This window comes from Vombatus ursinus, unplaced genomic scaffold (genome assembly GCF_900497805.2).
Source record: "Vombatus ursinus unplaced genomic scaffold, bare-nosed wombat genome assembly UNPS02014807.1, whole genome shotgun sequence".
Classification (NCBI taxonomy): domain Eukaryota; kingdom Metazoa; phylum Chordata; class Mammalia; order Diprotodontia; family Vombatidae; genus Vombatus; species Vombatus ursinus.
Genome location: NW_020954585.1, coordinates 54,828,246 through 54,851,276, shown reverse-complemented (window position 1 = coordinate 54,851,276; position 23,031 = coordinate 54,828,246). Strand labels below are relative to the sequence as shown.

The following is a 23,031-nucleotide window of genomic DNA, read 5'->3' as shown; positions in this document are numbered from 1 at the left end:
CATAACAGAAATGGATTGTTGTGGGTTTTTTAAAACATTTTCTTACCAAGCAATTATAAGTCCCACAGTTACTGATCCAAATGCTTTCAAAATTTATGTGTTTTGCAAACCAGGAGAAAAGACCTTTGACAAAGACACTGGCCAACTCTCTCTACATAGGTAGGGTCTTGCTGGAGACGGATACCATGCAAAGAGAAAAATACTAACTCTTATGAGACAGCACAGCTGTTATGGACATCACTGACTTTCTAACCACGTGGTATTTCCATTCCTCTTTTTCCTTGGACTCCTAATAACAAGCATCAGGCCGGGAAAAGGGGTGCTTCTGCTCTGGCCCGCCAAACATACTTTCCAAGACCTTTGGGGATCAGGTTTCAGAGGGGTTGGCAAATCGTGAACAGTTTCAAAGACAGCTGGTGTGAGCCAACAGAAAGAGGCTTTTTCTACAGCTTCCTCCCCTAGGAGGGAACAAGTCCTATAGGAAGAATCTCAGAAAGTCATGATATTGGAACTCCAAAGCAGAGCACGCATCTATCTTGTATTCTCCCTTCTTTTGGCAATATTTCCTTTTAAGATGCTCCTTAAGTAAGGCACCTCCTTTTTCACTAGCCCTCCTTTCTGAATTACTCAAAAAGAGGACTTGGTTATCTTTTATAAGACAAAATCACAAATTCCGCTTCCATTCTGGCTGGATATATGGTACTAATGACTTGGTAAATTTCTGAACAGTTTTCTACATCCATTATCTGTAAGGTAAGGATGCTAAATCATTGTGATTCTCTAACATTTACTCAAGAACCAAACCAAACATGATGGAGAATGAAATCTGAAAAGCAGTATGAGTAAAAAGATGTCCAGAAGGCCTTCGTCTCTAGAGTATATAAGTCTTACTTCATGATCAACAGATAGCCTGGTATAGTGAACAAAGCCCTGGTCTTGGAGTTCGGAAGACATGAGTTCAAGTTCCCCCACTGACACATAATGGTTATATAACCCTGGAACCTCTTAGCTCCCCCTAAGCAACTCCAAAAGACTAGAAGCTGTCAGGCAGTTACTGATCTGATTTAGTAGAGGAGCTTTCCACCTCAGTTCCCTTATATCAATGAAATTATAGGTTTAGAACAAAAAATAAATAAATAAATTCTGTGCTTACCACCTTAATTCCTAGATTTACATCCCAGGGTGGGAGGAGGGCAGGATAAAATTTGGAACTCAAAACTTAAGAAAAAGAATGTTAAAATTATTTTTACATGTAATTGGGAGAAAAAACAAAATATTTTTTAAAAATTCTTGGGTTTAACTCAGAAGCCAATTGATCACCATCAGAGATGCAAGATAGGATTAAAAGAGCACAAAAGATATGTACAAAAATAATTATAGCAGCTTTTTTTTTAGTGTTAAAATACTGGAAACTAAGAGGGTGCCCATCAAATGGGGACTGGACAAACAAGTTATGGCACACAAATATAACAAAATGTTATTACGTTGTGAGAGATGATGAATGGGACAGTTTCAGAGAAAGACATATGAACTGATGCAGAGTGGTGAGCAGAAAGCAAGAGAACAATTTATAAAATAATAACATAGTAAAAAGAAATAACTTTGAAAGACTGAAGATCTCTGATCAGTGCAATTCCTTGATTCCAAAGGACCAATGTTGAAGAATGCTACCCATCTCCTGACAAAGAGGTGGAGTTAAGATGAAGAATGAAACATGTTTTTGGACACGGTAAGTGTGGGGATGTTTTGTTTACTGATGCATATTTACTACAAAGATTTTGATTTTCCTTTTTTTTCCCTTTGGGGAAAAATGAGAGAGAGAGAGAAAACAAACTTTGGTCAATTGAAAAAAAATTAATTAAAAAAAGAAAAAGAAAAAAAGAAGACTCAAAGGGAAGAGGAGCAGAAGAGATGAGAGATGAGATGGCATTTTAAAAGGCTTACCTAAGTTAGCCGGACCTGTGAGTATTTTAGAGACGAGGTTTTTCCCCCTGAATAGTCACTGGCAGAAAAAGAAAGGAATAGCTGACAAAACAATTTACTTTAAAAATTAAAAGCAGGGCAGTACATTCATAACTAAGCAAGCGGATCAACTGCTGACCAAAAATCAGGACAAGGGCTCATTAGCATGAGAAAGCAAGAAAACTGAAAGATGATGATGAAGGCTGTAGGTATACTGTGCAAGAACAACAACAAAAAATATATATTTTTTTAAGTATTAGTGGGAATGGAGCTGGACCAGACCGGTCAGATAGAAGCAGCTCCTGTAAATTCTATCACTTTGAATGGCTTGCATCCTGCCAATGGGATCACCATGCGAAGATATTTGCATGCTATAACAGGGACAGTACTGAACACACCCAGAGTCCTTGACCACAGACACTACAAAATCATAGGACAACAGGATCATAGATGTAGAGCTGGAAAGGGATCTTGAAAACCATGAAGTCCAACACCCTCATCTTACAGATGAGGAAACTGAGGTTGGGAGAGGTAAATGACTTAGAGTCACAGCTATTAAGTGTCCAAAGCAAGATTCAAACTCAGGGCCTTTGGACTCCAAGTTCAGCACTCTAGCCACTAAGCCACCTCTTATAATTGCTCCTAGAGCTATGAAGAATTCAGCTCCCCACACACCTTCCCCCAAATAGATGGATCTGAAGATGCGCTGATATCTCAATCGCCTAAATTCCAATGGGTATCAGCCCCTGTCATCAACACAGTCATCCTACCAGGTAGGGTAAGTCTGCACAAGCATTTGACTGCATGGAGTGGGGTCATTTTCTACTTTAGCAGAATCTATAAAGATTAGAAAAATCTATTTTTGAGTCAAAATATATTTTAACTGGAAGCTAAATGGCAGCTTAAAAAAATCCAAATGCAAAAAGCATGAAAAGTAACATGTCCAGGCTGTCATTATAACACAATGCTTGCTTCTGAAGGGTTTTATTTGTTCTCTTCCCTTGTTACAGGGAAGGCATAAAGTGCACAAAGACAAAAATGCCATCTTTTTTAAACTGTAGATTCACAAAAGTTGTCTCCAACTTTATTAATAATGATGTGCCTGCAAATCTTCCCAATGATGTTCCTTCGTGCCTAGAATGGTCTTTCTCCTCAGCATGGCAAAATCCCTGGGTTCTTTCGAAATTTAGCTCAAAATTCCCCTTTTATGTGAGCCCTTTCCTCATCTCTCCTACTTTCTAGTCCCTCACTATCAAAATACTTTATTTCTCATTTGAATATAATTTACATGTGTATGTATATATGTATGCATGCGTGTCTATCTCCATATGACTCTTGCCATAGAGCGTAAGGTCCTTAAGGCACAAATTGTTTCATTTTAGTCTTTTTTCGGGGGGGGGGGGGGGTGTTAGGCAATGGGATTAAGTGACTTGCCCAGGGTCACACAACAGCTAGTAAGTGTTACGTGTTTGAGGCCACATTTGAACTCAGGTCCTCCTGAATCCAGGGCTGATGTTCTATCCACTGTGCCACCTAGCTGCCCCATAAAAAGAGTCCAGCATTTAATAAATGTTTACCCATTGAATGAATGAATGAATGAATATCCCTAAAAAGGCTAATTCATGGGTCAAATTTCCCATCTTTATTCGATTCTATTTTTTTTAGTGCACACTGGCTTCCCTTAACCCCAGATACATTGTAACCACACCTATAGGAAAAAGGTCTGCTAAACTGGAGACCGCAATCTAGGCATCACTAGCCACCTGGTGGCAGTTACCTGAATTGCAGGCATAGTACCTAGTAGATGAGAAATGTCTCAAACACAAAATCTCTAAAGTCATACAAATACCACAGCTCAAGACACCTGTTTGAAACTCAGTAATGAGGAGCTTAGAGCTATATTTGCTTTCAAGTAGTCAATGACATTTTTAATAGCCACTAATAAAACAGCGACTCTTAAAACTGAAATTCTATTAGAGATGCTTTAACAACAGACAGCCTTCAAGCAAACTCTAATTCCTGTGAACTGCTATGGTGTGACCGTGACTGACCAAATTTGGTTGATCATAGAATAAAGAGAGGAAATACAATTTTTCAAGGGGACTAAACTGTATTTGAGGTAAAGGTATAGCTTTTTGTTGTGCCATAAAATGTATTAGGTTACATTCCAACAGTAGAAATAATATGTGTGAACCATTTGCCATTTCAGGGTCACTATGTCTATATGCAATCATACCAATAGTGAGTAGATATTTAAGCCACAAATTCAAAAGATTTTAGAAAAATATTGCACGTTGAACTACTTTTACTTAGAAGTCTTTTATAATGATAATAATGACAATAACTTTTTATTACTACCTCAATCTGATCTCACTCCTACCTCCAGGACAATCTCCTCCAGTGCCCCTCATTATAAACTAGTATGGAAGAAAGACTTGGAGCTGGTACTCAAACCTAGGTTTTCTGACTATACCACTTATTAACCACATATTCTTAGGCAATTAGCTTTAACCTCTCCAAGCCTCAGTTTCTTTATCTATAAAATGGGAATAATACCTCCACCCAGTCTACCTCCTGGGGTTGTTGAGAGGAGCAAATAATAGATACAATTTGTGAATTGTGCTTTGAAAACTAGAAGACACTATACAAGTATAAGAAATGATTGTAATTATCAGTTTTAGTTAGAGAATAGAGTGGTATATTAGATAAAAAGATAGCCTTGGAGTCAGGAAGAAATGCATTGAAGTCCTGCCTCTGACACATATTAGACCAACAAAATCATAGATGTGTTTTTTTTAAAATCACTTCTATTATGCTACATTTGGCATACTAAGCCCTTGGCCTGGTTGGGAGAAGGCCCTGGGTCTCAATAATAGGAAACTGGAGAATTTTCTATATTATTCAAATAAAGTTATTGATATCATTTTATTGAAAATATGGAATCTTTGAGTGGCTTCATGTCATTTAATTTTAAGACTCATTCAAAGAAACCTATGCTGTTCATTGTAATTTTCTATTTTCTAGGTAATATTCCATGAGAAGACGGATGGCTTCATTCTTTATAATTATATTCTGGGGCAGTTAGGTGGTGCAGTGGATAGAGCACCGGCCCTGGAGTCAGGAGGACCTGAGCTCAAAATCATCTTCAGACACTTTACACTTACTACCTGTGTGACTCTGGGCAAGTCACTTAACCCCAATTGTCTTGCCCCTACAAAAAAAAAATTGTATTCTGAGCCCTCCAGGATACTACTTGGCACATAGTAGGTGTTTAATTAATGCTCATTAACTGATGGATTAATAACAATAGCTGATATTTATCTGGCACCTGAATGTCTTACAAAGCATTTTATGTACATTATCTTATGTGATCTTCACAACCACTCTAGGTCACAGCCCTTTTTCACTGCTGTCAGTAAGGGGCCAGGGCAAGGAATCTTGAATCTGAATCATACTCCAGTCAGGAAGTTCACTTCCAGCAAAAATGATGGGGAAGGAAAGTGAAAAAGAGAGGAGACAAGTTGGAATGGTACCGATCTTAAGTCCGAGTTCTTCTTTGAGACTCAGTTTTGTGGGTGGAGCGAGAAGCACCCTCAGTTTACAAGGTTCCAGTCAAAGAGCCAAAAGAAATATAATATAATTGGGAGGAATCTGTAGAGTACCAGAAATTTTTAAAAAATGATTGCCCAAAGATTGCTGGAGCCTGTGTTTTTCAAATTTGCCTTCCCCATTCAGGCTTGATCAGTCAAAACTATTACTAAAATCTGATTGATATAAGAAAAGCAAGTATTATTATCCTCATTTTTCAAGAAAGAATGTTGGGGTTCAGGGAGACATAACCTGTTCAAAGTCACACAGAACCTAGGTGGCAAAGCCTGCACAATAATCAGGATTGTCTTATCCTTTCCATTATACCACATTATCTAGGTACGTAAAACAGCATAGATAACAATTAGGTGAAGGTGATAAATAATAAATGATGATACCTAAGTGACTAAAGTTACCATAGCTATCTATGTGTATGTATCTATATGTTTATGTATTTATATGTATATGTATCTAGCTAGCTAGCTACCTATCTATCTGGAACTCCCAATTAGAAATCTCTCTACCAGTGCAGGTTGTCACTTATTCTGAAATTGATACACTTAGAAAGTTGCCTGGGACACTGAGAGATTGTGACTTGTGAAGGGTCACCCAGTCTATCTATCAGAAGTAGGGCCTGAACCCAGGTCTTCCTGATACCAAGGCTGGCAATCTCTATCTACTATGCCACTCTGCATCTAGTGCCCTGTACACAGTAAGTGCTTAATAAAGGCTCATTGAATTGAATGGAATTTATGAAATACCTAGAAATTTGTTGGTTTTTCTAGTTTTTAATTTAGTTGTCTGCACAATTCTTTAAGCTGTTCTTTCTCTTTTGTTGATGAAAGTGTTTAGTGATAGAAACATTCCCCTAAGGACTGCTTTGGCTGCATCCCCCAAATTTCTGGTACTGAATATCTACTATATGCAAGAAACTACATTAGGAGCCATAGGGGACATAAAGAATAATGTGACATATAAGTGACAGTCTGCTCTCACAGAATTTATAGCCTAATGTGGGAGATAATATACACAAATAAGGTAGAATGAGAATATGCAAAAAGAAATATGGAGAATGTGCTCTGACATACCATATTGTGGTACTGTCTATGATTTGGCTACATCTACCATTTGAAGAAAGGAATCAATGCTATGCAGTCTCTAAAGGGCAAAGAAAATGGTTTCCTTGGGAAATGTCTTCAAATGGCTTTGTAGACACACCCTTCAAGAGACTATTTTCTAGCTTTATAAAAATATTTTGCGAGATAAAAATACAAGTCCCTTAAAAATCTAGAATAAAAGCTTCAGAAATATTCAAAGTTAAATCATGGCCTTCTCCCTAAGTAGCAATTATGAAAGCCCTGCCTTTCCCATAGTCTGTCCACAGGATGGATTATTATATTTTTGGAGGAAATTCAAGGCATCAGCTTTCTGAGTTAACTCATTTCACGTCCTTGCTCAAACAAGGTGAGAATAAACAAAACAAATATTTTTCTTCTCTCATTCTTACTTCTCACCCAGAAGAAAAGAACAAGTTTTCCATTTTGGACATAAATAATTCTGACCAAAATTGCAATGTTCCTAAGCTGATTTTTTTTCTTTCTTCTTCCTCTCCTAGACCACATTCTCCTACAAAATAATAATAATTTTAAACTTATTTGTGTTCAATGAATGTCCAAGCCTAGGAATGTATAATATTTATCAAGATTTTTGATGCTATATTTGCCCCTCTACCCATCTAGTAAAATTTAAGCTCCCTGTGGGCAGGAATACACAATTTTTTAATCCTTGCGCTCCATTACCTAGCACCTTGTAGGTGCTTAATGAACACTTGTGAAATCTTCCCTCTTATCTCTCCTCCCTTCTCCACCTTTCCCTTGTTTTCCTCCTCCCAGGATTCCTTGAACCTTTTATTTTTTTTTTAAAGCAGCTATTTATTGCTCTTCTGGTGAGTTTAAGTTAATGTACCCTCCATGCATCCTCACCTCCCTCTCACTCCCAGATAATTCTATTCCATAAAAGAGCCACTTCAAAATGTCTGTATATATTGTACTGCCAGGCAGTACAAACATTTGCAGTTGGCCCTTGATTTTTCAGGGGTTAATGATCTAGTTTGGGGATTATCCAAACCCATTGCCCCTTTTTTCCTTTTCCTCCCTTTCATCCTTTTAGGTATTTCACTCCTCGTTAACACCATCAACTAGAGGGGGAGTAATGGAAGAAAAAGGTGAGAAAACTCAAATCTCCTTATAGTGGCATACCTTAGCATCCAGGAGGAAATATAAAACAAAAAAGTTTTTTTTGGATTAGTGGAATTTCATGATTCATAAAATGCATAAACATATACATACACGCACATATAATATGTGCCTTCTAGACAACGTTTTCAAATGAAACACAAAAGGTTACGTATGCTGGGTTCCTCAAAGACCTCATTTTTTCTTTCTTCTCCAAGAATGTTGGTGCTGAATTTGGTTATTTTAGCCAGATTTCACATTAGGGTTACTGATTTCTATATTTTCATCTATTTGATACTGAACCACCATTTTCAAAGTGCCTACTGTGTACAGAGTACTATGCTAAGCTGAGGAAGCTATAAAATCTGGATAAGACAGTTCTTGCCCATATGAAAATTACAGATTATGTACAATATAATAGAAGTACTTTAAAGAGTTATAAAGCAAAAAGGAACATGATATAGAACCAGGCCAGGTACCTTTCATAACTGTGCCTTAAAAAAAGAATTTTTAATCAAACAAAGGATAAAGGCAACCACCCAAAAAGAAAATGAGTCTATGAAATTGAAAGGGCTTTTATATGAACAAAATCAATGCAACCAGGATAAGAAGGGGAGCTGTTGATTAGGAAAAATCTTTGGATTAAAATGCTATGGGAGGAAGAAGTTCATAAGACTTCATAAAGGGGGCAACATTTAAGTTAGTCTTTAAAAGATAAGTAGGGATTCATCAGATGAAGAGGAGGACATTGTGAGCAAAGGCATGGAGACGTACAGGAGGTGTTATTGGAGATGAAAGAGTAGTTCAGTTTGGCTAACATATAACACAGTATAGTAGGAAAGCTAGAATAATGCCAGATGTGGAAGGCTTTGAATGCCAGACTAAGGAGTTTGTAGACAATACGCAGACAATACGTAAACAATATGAAACCCTGGACGATTTTTGAGCAAAGGAGTGACATAACCACAACTATGCATAAGAAAAATGCTTCCAAATTGATCAATGTTGATAAATTTATATAATGTGATTTTCTTTAACACTGCTTAGTGCTACTATTTAGTATATTTCACCAGGAAGTGAAAGGATTTCAATGGAAGAAGTTGGGAAAGCTTTATAATTATGTACAACTTATACTCCCTTTCATCTGAAGAATAAAAAAGTTTTAGGACTGCTTAAGGCCAGAGGTACAATGTGAAAATAAGATTGTTTTTAATCTTTAAAAAATGTAGAAAATAAGGGCTACAGGAATATTAACATATTTTAGATACCATGTAATTATGAAAATTGATGAAATATCCAAAGTTTAGTGTAGCTCTTCCTTCTCCTCTTCAATTATCACCTTTGTACCCTGAATAAACTTCTGCCCAGCAGCCCCACTCTCCTGATTAGTGACTAAATGATGAGGTTACTATTTTAAGAGGGGCCCCAGCCACACTTGACCTGACTCTCGATACAACTTCTTTTCTTCCTCCACAACCACCTTCCCTCCCACTACCTGATTTCCAATTCCCCTTAATCTGTTTCCCCTTCAGAATACAAGCTCTTTGAGTGTATATCTTGTTTGCTTGTATTTGCATCCCCAATGTTTAGCATAGTTTCTGGCACACAGTAAGTATTTAATAAATGTTATCTTTCAATGTGTGTGTGTCTTTGTCTCTTTTCTCTCTCCTCTCTCTGCTCCTCTTTTTTTCCTCTCTGTCTCTCTTTTCTCTCTCCTCTTTCTCCAATTTTCTCCTGTTTCTCCTCTTTTCTCTCTCCTTTCTCCTTTCTCTTCTCTATCCAGTTCTCTGTCTCTCCTCCTCCTCCTTCTCCTCTTCTTCTTCCTCTCTCTCTCTCTCTGTCTTTATCTCTCTCCCTGTCTTCTCTCTACCCTCTCCTTTCTCTCTGTAGCTCTGTCTCTCACTCTTTCTCTCTTCTGTCTCTGTCTCCCTTTCTCTCACTCTCTGTGTCTGTCTCTCCTCTCTGTTTCACTTGCCTCTCTCTCCCCCCCCATATCTCTCTCTTTCCCTATCTTTCTCTGTCTCTGTGTCTGTCTGTCTCTCCCTTCCTCCCTCTCCCCAAGAATACATATGAAACCAAAGCATAACCCTTTGGAAGAACAAGGGTTTGTTCCAAATGCTATCATTCTAGACTTCACTTACTCCTTCTAGACACAAACTAGCTAGTTACTAGAAGGTTTTCATTCTTTCCTACAGAAAGTCTCAGGTACCTCTTAAAGAGAAAAATAGGATTTTCTTATCCATCAAATCCAGTGTGGAAAATTGGCAAGATGTACAAACAATTACCAATGGTTTCTTTCCCTTCCCCTACCTCCTCGGGACAGCTGCTGAGGCTGGGCTGATAGCAAGATATGGACATGTTCTATCACGCGCTATTCCTTTAAGAAATCATGCACATTGCTTAAAAAAAAAACCATCCCTGTATTTTTGACAGGTAAAGTTTTCATGTCAGTGTGGTATTGGAGACAAATACTGGATTTAGAGAAAGACTGGGTTCAAATTCCAGTTCTGCTATTTACTGACTAGTTATCTGACCTTAGGTAAATCTTTTTTCCTCTTTGGATGTGAGTTCTTTCATCCTAATGAGGCAGCTATGTGGTGCAGTGGACAGAGTTAGGAAATCTCCTCTTCCAGAGTTCAAATCTGCCCTCAGACCCTTACAAGCTGTGTGACTTAAGTAAGTCACTTAACCCTGTTTGCATCAGTTTCCTCATCTGGAAAATGTTATTTGATCAGGTGATCATTATTACACCTTTTATTTCTAGATCCTATAAGTTGCCATTTTCAAAGTTTTGTGGGTAGAGAGGATATAGGCTCAGACCCATGATTTCATTGGAACAGGGAGCTCTCAGGGAAGAAACACTTTATCAGCACAAATCATCACTGCTATGCATCCTATAGGCTTACAGGAGTGCCTTGGAATAACAAGAGGTTAGACGACTTGCTCAAAAACACATGGTCAATGGCAGGACTTGAATGTAGGTGTTTCTGACTTGAAGCTGGCTCTCTAACCACTATCCAATCTCCCTTTGTTTTTCATTTTCACCCAAGATACTTCAGTTTGCCCAAGAATTAAAGACATTTCTCCATATACGCATCATTATGTCCAGTTCTGTATCATTTTGATTTTTGGAGGGAGAAACTAGGGTTAGGTGACTTGCCCAGGATCACATGGCTAGTAAGTTTCTGAGGCCACATTTGAATTCAGGTCCTCCTGACTCCAGGGCCACTGCTCTATCCACTGTGTCACCTAGCTGCCTCTTCATTTTGATTTGAATCTATCCATAACTGTCCATTCTCCCTTCCACATCAGGTCCACGGGAAGAATATATAACAAGATTTGTTTCATCATTATATTGCTTGTAAGAACACCACCTAAATGCAACCATCGAGCACAGGACTCACCTCGGTAATGATGAAAAAGTCATCCCCTGGTTGTCCCTGAACCACAATTTTTTCTCCATCTTCAAACTGGACAGGTTCCAATGCATCAGCCACTGTCAGTCGTTCCCACTTATCCAGTGATTCTGAAGATTTAGAGACAATAAAACTTTCATGATGGAAATGTCTGATTTGTTATGGAATTCAGTCACTAGGGATAATGGCAAAATGCTTCTTTTATAACTTTTAGCAGTTGCAAAACTCAAAGGCAGGCTTTTTTTCCCTGCCTTTTTTTTCTCAGAACATTCTCGGAAAACATGAAGAACGTTAGCTCTGCAATGATTAATCTTTGCAGGGAGGAAAAAATGAATAAAAGACAAGGACGCAAAAGTCAAAAAAAGTGAATTTTCCAATTCTTTTGTACTTTTAAGGCCCAGATATTTTTAAATTAACTTGGATGCTTGAAGCAAAGGATTAGAACTTAGTCATTAGCACGTAGATATGGTTTAAAAGTAGCAACTATTTTCAAGAATGAAATTAATATAGATATTAAAAATGAAGATGGAGTCTGTGGAACAGCAAGTCTGTTTAGAAAATGTTACTTTCCTTATCTTCAAAAGAAAAGATCAGCATAAACATTTACATGCAATGAAATTACATCCAAGTACTGTAGCTGCTGAATTCATTTGATTCTACTATTGAAGCAACTATCCATTAAGAAATATCACTAACCATCACAGAATATGTAACTTTATTTCTGTAACAGTGTATATAAATGCATATACTACTTTGAGTGTAAAAATTCCCTCCACCAATTGAGATGGACAACTCATCTGTAACTTATAATCTTAGAGAGTTAGGTTTAAGTGACTTGCCTGCAAGTTATACAACTAATACGTGCTAGACGTAGATTTTGAACCCAGACCTTCCTGAATTCAAGGTTGTCCCTTTATGTACTGTTGCCCAGGCTGCTTTTCTGAATACTATCTATACTTTATAACCCTTTAAGGTCAAAACAATTGTTGTGCTAATTTTAATCTTCCAGCAATACTTTTAAAAATTCAGGATTACTTCTCCCCCTTCTCAACAAGCTACCTCTCCCTGAAGTCCCTCCTCCTCCACCATCATCCCTACCCCCATCCCACCTCCATGGAATAAACACAATCTTCTCTTTTATAAGAAAAGAATAAATGCTTGATTAATCATCCAGTTTCCCTTTGGGGGCAAAGAAATTTTTATTCAACTCTGGCCTGTACTTATCTGATGTTACTTATTTAGGGCAGCTGCTAAAAATAAAAGGTAAAGCAATGTATTTAGAATTGGGTTAATGGGAGAATCTCTTCTTGCAATATTGAGAGCTGGTAAAGAGCTTTCAAAAACCATACCATGGTGCATACAAGGAAAAGATGAACAGCTGGTTTCTATTCAAGAACCTAAACAATTTTGTAGTTGTTGTGCAAATGAGCAATGTCGTTTCAATCAAGATTATTTTTTTTAAATGGGGGGAGGGGGAAGCTACTTAACCGATTTGTTTCTGTTGTACAAACAGTACTCAGTAATTCTGAATGCTGAAGTACTCAATCATTCCCATATTATGCAAGAACACCTTGAGAAAGATGTTCATTCAAAAGACACTTGAATTATTTAATTGCAAACAACAGTCTGTGTTTTTGGGGAAAAGACTTAAGAGAAAATGAACAAATCTGGTATTTTGGTGCAAAAATGTCTTATTTACCCTTAAAATTAAATAGCCCTTTCTATGTTTGTAAAGAACCAAGTAGCTTCACAGTTGTAATGTTTATTTTTCAATGTCAGAAGTAACAGGTCTCAATTGCCATGGAAAAGTCAGGTAGAAAACAAATGTGGAACCAGAGAGCTTTATCATTTCCCAAATAAATCTTTGTATCACAGAGTTGGCGTGATGAAATTACAGGGAGAGGGTCTCATCAAATTTATTCACCTGAATTTCTTAAATGTCAAATGAATCTGAAGCCATTCTTTAAACGCAGAGCTGTCAGGTGGGGTATTTTTTGCATTTTCAACTAAATTCAGAAGAACACCTCCAAATAACCAGTGTCCTAAAGACTGACAATCTACTATATTTAGGAATCTCAGCACTAGAACACAGCCAACAATCTTAGGCTGAAGAAAATTCAGTTTTTAATGAATGTTTTTTTTAAAAAAATGCATTTTCAACATTTCAGTAATGAGGTGACACATAATAAAGACAGGTGCAGCTTAGTTTATGAAAGTTCCTTGGCATAATTTGGCCTAAATTGGCATTCTGAGTTTTGAAGGCAAGTCAAGTTCAAATTTAAAGGAAGCCAAGGGGAAGGGGAGGGGAAAAGCACTTATATTTGACTTGAAACTAAGCATTGCTAAATTATTAATTTAATATGAAATTCGGCACATTCACAATTCATGTTAATTGCTGATTTCCCAAAGAGGGACAGCCAGAAGTTCAATTACTTTTCCAGGCTCCTTCTCTTCTTGGGGAAAGGGATTAATCTTTGCAACAACAACAACAAAAAAGCAAATTTTTTTTTCATGAATGTGCTACCAAAACTTTCAAAGCAAAATGTATAAAATTAAGCATTTTAGAGTAGACCTTGAGCATATAGTCTGAGGGGGAGATTTGCCAACTGAAATATGATCAGAATGCTCCCTACATAGGAGAGCCTTTCCTTCCATTGTCCAACACCATCCACTTAATGGTCGGCTTTTGTTCTCTCAAAGGTGATTGATCAAGGAAGGATTAGGAGCTTGTTGTTTTTTCTACTAAAGGTCATCAGGGACATGTCCATATTTCGCGACTATCACATTAATCAAAGAAAAAACAAAATCCCAAGACATGAAGTTGAACAGATGTTTTAAGAATGACTGACAGGAGTATAAAAGCTAAAAGACTTTAAAAAGGAATAAAAGAGTGGGGGGTTCTGCCCATTTGGGACTTGAGCGTTCCCTAGTTTATTGCACAATTACTCGGAGAGGGTACACTAGGCAGCTGGCACAGAGGAAAGGGTCTTGGGCCTTGGAGTCAAGAGCGCCTGGTCAAATCCCAGCACTGTGCTCTTAAGTCACTTAACTCATCTGGGCCACAGTTTCCTCCTTTGTAAAATGAAGGGGTTGGAGTAGATGACTTCTAAGGTCCCTTCCAGCCCTATATCTACCACCCTCAAATCTTCTGTCCTAGAAGGAGGCTCTCTCATTTCACTTGGAAGAACCTAGGAAGTGGAAAACAGTATTTTCTAATTGCTACATTTAGCCACCTTTCTAAAAGCCTTCTACTGCAAAGCAATTTGCTGTGACAAAGGCTCAGTTAGTCAAGATGGAAAAATTTATGGTTAAAGTAAGAGGAAAAATTCACTTTTGGTCTAAGGAACTATCTTAAAAGTAGATAGGACATTGGAAAGACAATAGAGACAAGGAAATGGATTGGCTGTACAAAACATGTTTATTGCAGAAATGCAGGATCAATATGGTAGGCTGGGTTTCCAATTTGCATGGATTTTTACTTAGAATTTTAAAATTGGAAGCCTTTTTGCAGATCATCTAGACACCAGTGGGGCCAAACTCAAATTGAAAGAAACTGAAATACATTGATTTAGAAAACCACAAATTATCTATGGTGTATTTTTTTATTTATTTTTTTAAACATTTCCCATTTATATTTTAATCTGGTTCTAGATTTATCTGGCCTCTTGTGAGTTTGATATTTCTGATTTAGTCAGCAATAACCTACTCACATTTAGAGTGTGGCTTCATTCTCCCGGACAAACTCTCATAACCAAAAAATTTTGACACCTCTGGAGATAAAATGGATACATAGGAAGGTGTCAACTACGTTAGGTCATTAATGTTAGCATACTTAAGTATACTTAGCTAACACTGTAATTACTGGATAACACTATATAGAAAGGATCATAGAATCACAGATGTTAGGGGCCTGAGAAGTCATCTAGTCCAGTTTTACAATTAAGGAAACTGAGGCCCAGAGGATATGTGACTTTCCAAGGTCACATAGGTAGTAAGTGGCAGAGAAAGGATTTGAACGTACACCCTCTGACTGTCCATCCAGTGATCTTTCCACTAAGTCACAGGAAAGAAAGAAATGATGGGGGCCAGTTAGGTTGCGCAGTGGATAGAGCACTGGCCCTGGATTCAGGAGAACCTGAGTTCAAATCCGGCCTCGGACACATAACACTTACTAGCTGTATGACCCTGGGCAAGTCACTTAACCCTATTGCCTAACCAAAACAAAACAAAACAAAACAAAACAAAAACAAAGAAAGAAATGATGGATATGAGAGTGCAAATCGAGAACAATGAAAACAATTGAAAAACTATCAGAGAAAATCAGAAACTATTGGGGGTAAAATCCTGTGCCATTTGCAAAACAAAAAGTAAATTACTTTCAAATTATGACACCCAGACCCATAATCAAATAATCTTCTGAAATTTCTTTTCAGACAGAATCAAGTGAACAAAATGGCAGCCAGATAGATGATACAAGCAGTGATTTAGGTCATCTAATAACTCAAGTGATCATGCATGACAGAGACAGGAATAAAAAAAGGCAACTGACCCAAGATGGAGACTTTGCTCAGGAATTCCTCATACATCTTCCGTTTTCGTAGAGTGCTGCCCTGTTTAGTAGAAAGGGAAACACAGATATCTAAGGAGATAGGGCATAGTATCTAATATTTTGTAACTTATTAAAACAATGTTTTGATTTTTTGCTCTATAGCATAGACAGTAAAAGCAGCCCAGGGCTCAATTATCCCCTGATCATATTATGATTCATTATTTTAAATGAATTTTAAGCACTGCTTAAAAGAGCATCAAAAATTTTAAAGTACAGAGTTAAGTATAATTTGCTATGTAGAACACAAGTTCCTTCAGGATAAGGGCTATTTCATTTTTGCTTTTGAAACCCCAGCATCTAGCAAGCATTTAATTAATTTTTATTGAATTAGTCTGGTTTTGTTAAAATTTTAAAAGCATTATCATTCCAAAAATGAAGACAATGAAGGCAAAATATTTTGGTGTACAAATCAGGAATTTGGGTACCAGGCTCCATTCTACCAGTAATTGTGACTTTGGACAATCCTTTATCATAGTTTTTCATTCTATAAAAAAATTCTCTTCTATAAAAAGAACTAAGGACTAGCACCTCCAAAGTCATGAAATATTGTTGATTATATGACATAGCCTCATATCAGTAGTACTCATTTTAACATGAGGATTCTTTTTTAACATCAAGAAAATTTTACCAACCTTCCCATGATTGCAGTTTATTGCAAGTATCTATTATTTGAGAAAATATCGAAGGATAAATTTGACTCTGAATTCAAGAATGCTTTTAAAGGAATTTGTATTTTCCCTAATTATAATAGCATCCACATACATTTTAAAATTAGTCATACATATATGCGTGAGACGTATTATTTATTCAGTCTGCAGAAGGTGTGTTTCCTTATTTATTATCTGGAGTCACACTGCATATTTTGTTAGAGCTAAATAAAGATCAAAATAACGAAATGACAATGTTTAGTTTACATATGGATTTGAGGACCCTTAGCAGTAACTCAGCCTATACTGGCAACAATTCAACTACCTTACATAAATAGTATTTTCTTACATAAAAGTGCTCCTTTAGTCTTTTTTGATCCCCTCAGCTGCTAGTGCCCCATTCCCTAAATTACCTCATTTATTTTGTGTTCATTCTATATATGATTATATATGTGCACCTTGTCTTTCCTGATAGAATCTAAGCTCTTTGAAAGCAAGGAACATTTCATTTCTGTCTTTGTATCCCCAGTGCCTGTCACACAATAGACATTTAATAAATGCTTATTGATGGACTTACTGATAAAGGAAAGAGGTTCTCAAATTTCTCTCTCCTGCCCCAGTCTCTCTGTTAACCTCCAATCTCACATCTCCAACTTCATTTCAGATATCTTGAATCGGATGTCCAGTAGACATCTTAAACTCAATATGTCCAAAATAGAACTCATTATCTTTCCCCCTATACCCTACGATCTCCTACCTTCCCTATTACCATAGAAGGCAATGCCATCCCTCAGGCTCACAACCTAGAAGTTGTCCTGGATTCCTCACCATCTCTTACCCCCTATATCCAAGCTGTTGCCAAGGCCTGCAGATTTCACCTTTACAACATCTTTCAAATATGTCCCTTTCTCTCCTCAGTCACTGGCACCACTCTAGTTCAGGCCCTCATCATCTCATGCCTTGATTATACAAATACCCTGCTGGTGGGTCTACGTGCCTCATGTTTCTCCTCACTCCAATCCATCCTCCATTCAGCCACCAAAGTGATTTTCCTAAAGCACAGGCACAACTATGTCATCCCTACTCAATAAACTCCAATGGCTCCCTATTTCCTCCAGGATCAAATACAAAATCCTATTTTGACATTCAAAGCCTTTCATGACCTTGTCTCCTTTGCCTTGCCAGTCTTCTTACACCTTACTCCCCGCCACAGACTCTTCCACCCAGTAACAATGGCATCTGAGTTGTCTTACAAACAAGACACTCCCATCTCTTGGCTCTGGGAATTTTCTCTGGCTGACTCCCATGGCTAGAGTACTCTCCCTTCTCATCTCTACCTACTGTTTCCTAGGATCCCTTTAAATCCCAACCAAAATTCCATCTTCTACAGGAAGCCCTTCTCAACTCCCCTTAATTCAATGCCTTCCCTCTCTTATTTACTTCCCATTTATCCTGAATAGAGCTTGTCTGTACAAGTTATCTCTTATACATCATGACTTTCCCCATTGCAGTTTCGATATATCACTGGTCAGCATAAGAAATTAAATGAGAATTTTTGGGGAGTTTTGTGGAAGCTGCATATACCATCGAAGGCCAGCAGATGACACAGAAAAAATTGAGAAAGTAAGAAACGCATAAAATATAGGCACAGTATTGTATAACATCAACATATTTTATCTTTAATACAATAAACACACCCAATTTCTTTTTTAAAGTTAAAATAAGTAAAAAGTTAAAGTTTCATTTTTTAATTTCTTTTTCATACAGTATTTCTACTTAACATTGACCTGCATACAGCCTATGACCAAATATTTAACCCAAATTTTACAATAAGGCACTGTAAACACCCCATAAAAGAAAAAGAAAAAAATTCTGACTTCTTTGACATAAAGGGAGGAACACAAATTTTTACGTGGATTTTCCAGATCTCGGAGGCACTGCACTTCTAACCCCCACAATGTGGAAGGGATAACTGTACACATCTGTAAGCTTGTCTCCTCCATTAGATTGTGAACTGCATTAATATTTAGACAAAGGAGAGGTCATGGGAGTAATCAGAGAAGGCTGCCCGGAGGAGGTGAGATTTGAATTCAGTCTTGAAGGATGGACAGGCTTCAGATAAGTAAAAAGAAGAAAAAGCTTCTAGGTAAGGGAAGCTTTGAACTCCCTTCAAAACTTTTCAAGAATTTTTTAACCTTAATTATATGCAGAATATATTAGGAAAATACGTGACCCCCAAAGGAGACCAAAAACCACCACAAAAATTCTTGTTACTCTTACGTTATATTCACTTACGGGTTTAGATTTACAAAGTAGGAATTCATGTCCTCTTCCATATTATGAATTTTCTTAGAATATGCTGCCATTAGGCAAATGGTAGTTTGTAGTTAGTCTTACAATTTCCAGCTCTAAATTTCTCATAGAATTAATTGGGAAAAAAGACTAAGCAAAATTTCCTACTTAATTAGGCTTTTTAGTGATATTGGTTAATGATTCCATAGACCTCATTAATAATCAAAGATTTCCTTTAAAAAGTCTTGCTCTAGTTATGTGGTTTTTAAAATTTTTTTAAAATAAACTCCCTGTTACAATTTGGTATCTTTCTCATTAATCCTTAACTATTCTCAAACATTATCTACTCTGACTCTTGATTTTCCTAGCCTTGAATGTAATGAATTCACCCGGAATATCCCTTACAGTTCCCTCAGTACCTCCTCTGAGACTTCAGGACAATTCGGCCCCAGAAATCTCTGTGTCTTTCCCTGGCAGTCATACCTTCTCTGAGGGAGGCAGAGTGAAAAAGTGAATAGAGTTCTACTTTGAGTTTAAAATCCTGTGTGACTTTGTACAAGCCTCTACTTTATCTCATTTGATCCTCATTAACACTCTGCCAGTACTATTATTATCCTCACTTTACAGATGAGGAAACTGAGGCTGAGAGGTCTAGATGACTTGCCCAAAGTCACACAGCTAGTGCCTTCCAGATGTCAGAATTCACACTCAAGCCTTTATGATCCAAGTCTGAAACACTTACCTTACAGAGTTGTGAGAGCAAAGAGAAAGGCTACAAAGTGATAAAAACCTAAATGCTAAATTACTGTCAACTATTATTATGATTCTTTCCATTATAGCCACTAGTGGTCTGTTTACCTAATTTGCCAATTAACAAATGACTTTACTATTTCCTGTGGATCCTCTGCTTTTACCTTTTTGTACTTCTCTATTCATTTTGATGTTGTTGAGTCATTTTAGTTGTGTCTGACTCTTTCTGACCCCATTTGGGGTTTTCTTGGCAAAGATTCTGGAGTGGTTTGCCATTTCCTTCTCCAGCTCATTTTACAGATAGGGAAACTGAGGGAAACAGGGTTAAGTGACTTGCCCAGGGTCACACAGCTAGTAAGTGTCTGAGGTCATATTTGAACTCACGAGTCTTCCTGATTCCAAGTCCAGTGCTCTCTCCACTGTGCTGCTTAACTGCCCTTTTCTATCCAGAGTAAAAGAGAAAAAAGTCACAGCCACACATTTCAGTCTCCTCGCTAGAGCCATGATCCTTCCTCCAATCAGGAAGCTAAACCCTTTTTCATTACACACACACACACACCCCCTCACTCTTTTTTAAGGGAAGTTTCAGCAAATTTGTCCTGCTATTTCATTTCACACAGTATCCAGCTAAGCTATTGATTAGATTTATGGTCTGTTGTTTCCATAGCAACCATCACACCCAAGATGAGTTATAAAACATCTTTCTGAAAGACCTTGAAGTTATAAAACCTAATTCTTTCCACAGAATAAGATTCTACATTCCAACCCTTTTTTATTTTCTGGCTCCTTATCTTCTTCTGGACCCTTTGTGGTTGTTCACTCATTTCAGTCATGACTAATACTTTGTGACCCCATTTGGGGTTTTCTTGGTCAAGATACTGAAGTATTTTCTTCTCTAGCTTTTTTTTACAGATGAGGAAACTGAGGCAAACAGGGTTAAGTGACGTGCCCAGGGTCACACAGTTAGTAAGTGTCTGAAGCTAAATTTGAACTCAAGTCTTCCTGATTCTAGGCCCAGTGCTTGATCTACTGCAACACCTACCTTCCTGAGTTCATTAATTTTTTTCTCTTAAAAGCAATCTTTCTTTCCTCCTTTCTCTTTCTCTCATTCTTTTCTTCTTTCTCTCTCCTTCCTTTCTTCCTTGCCTCCTTTCTTCTTGCCTTCTTTTCCTCCTTCCATTCTTCCTCTTTCTTTTCTTCTTTCTTTCTCTTGCCTTCTTTCTTCCTGTCTTCATTCTTCCTTTCTTTCCTCTCTTCTTTCTTTCTTCACCAATCATCCGAGGCTCCTATGTTCATAATTTTGGGGTTCTCCTAACTCATCCTTCTCCTTCAACTCTCATACACTATTAATTCTACTTCCTGCACCATCTCTTGCATCTTTCCTTTTTCCTCTATTCTCACTGTTACCACCCTAGCACAGACTCTCATCATCATTCAACTGAGCTCTAGTGCAATATACTCTTTGTAGGCCTCCCCATCTCTACTATCTCCCCACCTCTAACTCCACCTTCCTATCACTGCCAAAATATTCTTCATTATTCATAAATCTCATCATGTAGACACTCCTCTGCTCAAAAATATTCAGTGTCAAAGATTTATGATGAAAAATGCTATCTCCCTCCAGATAGAGAACAGATAAATTTTCAGTATAGATTGAAGCATATTTTTTTCTTTAATTTTCTTCCTTCTTTTTTCTCAACATGGTTAAGGTGCAAAGATGTTTTACATAACTTCTTATATATAATGAGGATCATATTTTTTTGCCTTCTCAATGAGTAGAGGATGGAGGGAAGGAATTTGGAACTGAAAATAAAATTAAAAAAAATTCAATGGCTACTGATTACCTACCAAATAAAGTTCACCCTTCTCTGTCTGGCATTCAAGGCCTTCGGCAATATTGCACCATCATACTTTTCCAGTATTATCTTACATTTCTCCATCTATACACACTATGCTTCAGCTAGATTGGACAATTATCTGTTCCCTCACCATGTGATGTATCCTCAGGCCTCTGGTGCTTTTGCTCAGGCTGATCCTTCTACTTGAACATGCTCCTTCCCCATCCTTTAAAGCCCAATGAAAATATTACTTCCTCCAGGAAGCCTTCCTTGATCTTTGCTTTCCCCTCCTCATTCAGATCTTACAAAGCACTTTGTTTTATACCTGTAATATATTTACCATCATTATATTGTTAGCTTCTTGAGGGCAGGGACAGTCTTTTACCTTTTTTTGTATCCCCATTGCTAAGCACATGGCCTGGCCCTAAGCAGATGCTTACTAAATGTTAGTTAACTATTACCACTATCGCATATTATAGCTATATGCACTGAAGTCTATACCTAGATTAGAGTGTAAACTCCACAAAGGCAGGTATTGTGTCTAATCTAAACATCTTATCTAAACATATCTCCTCTCTTCTCACCTAGCACAGGTACTCATTAAATATCTGTTGTCATTAAATGAGATTTGGAGTTAAGAAGTCCTCAGACACATACTGGCTGTCAGCCTGTCAGCTGACCCTTTGGTGCCATAGCCAGCTCTAAACCTCTAAGTTGCAGCAAAGGTACCTGCATTGGTAAATGAAGTTACCTCACCTAGCAGTTCTGTATACCAATGAAATCATAGGTCTACTCCCTATTCTCTTAAGTTCTGTTTAAATGTGTCTTAATGTTCTGTTATATCAGTTTCCTTATCTGTAACATGACAGGGTTGGATCTGATGACTTCTGAGGTCCCTTTAGGTATCCTGTGATTCTATAATCTTGATTTTTTTTAAATCATTATTAAATAGCCTATGAAATTATACCAGTAGTCCTTTTGGAAGATGGAGGAGAAGGCTCCCCTAGTTCTGCTGAGGCGTAAGAGCAGATGAGCCACATGAAAGCAGCATGTCAAACACTCTGAGGGATGGGAACTACAAGCCACGTCTCCCTGAGTTTGACTAGCTGTTTCTAGAAGGGGGGAAAGTGTGTTTGGTACAAAACTCCCTTTGTTCTGTTCTTCCCAGCGAGGGAATGCTAATGGGTGTGGAGAGGATAAAGTAAGGAGGAGAAACCAAAGGCAGAAAGGGAAAAAAAGGTCTGAGAGACTAATGCCACGGGTTTCTTGTGGGGGATTTTAAATGCCTGTCCCTAGAAAACTATGACAAAAATTTAAAAAGAAATAAAGTAGAGAATGGAATGACTGAGCACCCAGAAAGCAATAACTCACACGGGGGCAAAATGCAAGATTTTTACATAGTTATTTGCTCTGGTATTCCTAGTAGTATCACTGACCTTTCTCTAGCTCTACATTATACATAAGCAAATCAAATACTTCCCGATTCCACCTACCGTATCTTTTCATCTTCCAGTTCTTCAGCCCCACCCAAGCTCCAGTATCAATCTTTCTTCAGTTCTTTCCTCACTTGCTCATATCTTGGTTTACTCAGGCATTTATGTTCAACAGAACGGGCCATAAAGATTTACCTCCAAAATATTAGATATTTCCATCCTTTTTTTTTTTTTTTTGAGAGGCAATTGGGATTAAGTGACT

General features: G+C 37.5%; 1 protein-coding gene across 2 annotated transcripts in view; it reads right to left on the bottom strand.

Annotated features, from left to right (window-relative positions):
- The window catches only part of LOC114052259 (cAMP-dependent protein kinase type I-beta regulatory subunit), a 247,615-nt gene that overhangs the window by 34,084 nt on the left and 190,500 nt on the right, over positions 1–23,031 (bottom strand). For both annotated transcript variants that reach the window (XM_027874783.1, XM_027874784.1), the window contains 2 exons: positions 15,750–15,810; positions 11,189–11,310 (listed from right to left, as the gene is read on the bottom strand). In XM_027874783.1, the coding sequence (XP_027730584.1) occupies positions 11,189–11,310; positions 15,750–15,810 (183 nt within the window). The remainder of the gene's footprint in view (positions 1–11,188; positions 11,311–15,749; positions 15,811–23,031) is intronic.